Genomic DNA, 2,500 nt, shown 5'->3' with positions numbered 1-2,500 from the left:
AGAAAGTGAAGAATTAAAACAAGATGAAAATAACGAAATTATATACAACCAATATGATGATACAAAAAAATCATCAAAACTAATTAATAATGATCAAGGCACAAAAAGTAATAAACATATAGATAATATCAAAATAAATAATAAAGTATTAACAAATGAAAATTATATACATATATATGAAAAATATATTGAAAGTTTAAATAAAAATATGGAAAAACATTTAAAAGAATATGAGACATGTATTGTTACATATAATAATTTTATAAATAGAGATATTAATATAATATATAAAGAAAATATTACATTTTTAACATATTTTTATTCTTGTATAAATATAATAAAAGAAAATAAAATCATTATACCTAAAGGTTCTTATCTATATGAATTAATATATCCACAAACTATTCATTCCTTTCCTGTTATTAATAAATTTAATTATTATTTTGTTAAACTCTTTATAAATAATAAATGGTACCTAATATTTGTAAACTTGTATTTACCATATAATAAAAAAAAAAATCAAATATTGTCATGTTATTCAACTTTTACACAAGAAATATGGACACATATTTTAATAAAAGCATTATATAAATGTTTTCATATTTTCCATTTTAAAAATTATCACATGCATATTATCGAGATGTTAACAGGTCTTAAATATATTAAATCAACTTTTAATATAAATAAAATCATAAATAACAATCAAAATAATTATATTCAATGTATCATTTTAAATCACCACCAAAAAATGGAGTCCACAAATTATACGAATATGCAAAATGATAATAAAAATGTTCGAAATTTTAATAGGGACATTACAAGTAAGGAACACAACACATATGGTCACAATGAAAATAAAAATAATGATAATAAAAATAAAAATAATGATAATAAAAATAAAAATAATGATAATAAAAATAAAAATAATGATAATAAAAATAAAAATGACAATAATAATAATAATAATAATAATAGTAATAAATATGCAAAAGAAATAACAGATAATATGCAAAATATTTACAACCAAACAAATACTTCCATATCTATAAAAAATAATCACGCATTCTATTATTTAATATGCTCCTTTCAAGAGAAACAATTTATACATGTAAAATGTTGTGACATAAAGCCATACAACTACATACAAACGTGCAACAATGTAATTAATCAAAAAAAAGAAGAAACAAATTTACTCAAAGGATATAAATATATAAATACAAAAGGAAATATTCAAATTTCTAACGCTCAATTAGTACCACTTTTTAAAAATACACCTGATTTAGATTCATCTGAAAAATATATTAAAACATCTACTATATCAACAAATCAACATGATATTAAAAATATATTTAACCATAACAAACAGACATATAAGAAATACAATATTGTAATAAATGAAAATACCCCAAATGTTATTCAGTCTATTAAAGATATATTATCCAGCGAAACTAATAATGTTCAAAAAATAAAAAGTAACGATGAGTCAGATAAAAGTAGTAGTAAAAACATTCATTTGAAAAAAGATAATAAAAAGGTAAACATAAATTCTATCTCAATATATATATATATATATATATATATATATACATATGTTTATGTATGTATGTGTAATATTAAAAATCATGTGACTTAAATAATAATGTAGTCTTAAATTATAATTAACTTAATAATTATTTATATATATATATATATACATATGTATATGTATGTATGTGTAATATTAAAAATCATGTGACTTAAATAATAATGTAGTCTTAAATTATAATTAACTTAATAATTATTATATTATTATAATATTTAATTATTCATATATATATATATATATTAACTGCCATACTTACTTATCAGAATTATAAAGACATCTGTATATGGCTTAAAGACAATGATATTGAAAAAATCCTTCAACTAATAAATATAAATTATTCATCAGAATATCTAATAAAAATAGATGAATCTCTAAAAAATAATAAAATCATCTCTTATCTGAGTAAAAATAAATTTGAATTTATATCACTAAATGAATATATCAAAAATAAGTTAAAACCTTTTAAAGCAGTACATAAAAGTAACAGTGTAAAAAATAATATACCAAAATCTGTTCAACATATACATATGGAAAAAAAAAAAAAAGGAAAAAATAATCAGAACAAAAATGTATATGATAATAGCGAAAATAATGACATGGTTTGTAATCCTAATATGTATGACCTATCAATTGATTGTCCATATCTTATATTAATTTGTTACATATCAATCAAAGAAAAACCAACAGAAAATAACAAAAGAGAAACAAAGCTAAACATTCAAAATGATAATATAACATGTGAAAAAGATAATGACAACATAAATAATTTTTTTGATTTTTTTATCTACTTTTTTCCTCATCAAATGTGTAAGTATCATTATATAGAAAAATATAAATTTGGAAACGAGGAGAAAAATTCTGAACAAGTCAGAAAAAAAAAAAAAAAAAAAAAGAAAAAAAAAAAAAAAAAAAAAA

General features: G+C 18.6%; 1 protein-coding gene across 1 annotated transcript in view; it reads left to right on the top strand.

Moving 5' to 3' along the window:
- PRSY57_1471100 (hypothetical protein) overlaps window positions 1-2,500 on the top strand; it is a gene marked incomplete at both ends in the record, with an annotated part of 6,743 nt that overhangs the window by 416 nt on the left and 3,827 nt on the right. Inside the window, 2 exons of the mRNA XM_020115379.1 lie at window positions 1-1,534; window positions 1,849-2,500. The exon at window positions 1-1,534 is cut by the window's left edge and continues 416 nt beyond it; the exon at window positions 1,849-2,500 is cut by the window's right edge and continues 3,827 nt beyond it. Coding sequence (XP_019970036.1) covers window positions 1-1,534; window positions 1,849-2,500 — 2,186 coding nt within the window. The remainder of the gene's footprint in view (window positions 1,535-1,848) is intronic.

The sequence above is a fragment of the Plasmodium reichenowi genome, chromosome 14 (genome assembly GCF_001601855.1).
Source record: "Plasmodium reichenowi strain SY57 chromosome 14, whole genome shotgun sequence".
In the NCBI taxonomy this organism is placed as follows: domain Eukaryota; phylum Apicomplexa; class Aconoidasida; order Haemosporida; family Plasmodiidae; genus Plasmodium; species Plasmodium reichenowi.
The sequence above is the reverse complement of the archived record's forward strand: the minus strand, read 5'-3'. Positions and strand labels throughout refer to the sequence as shown.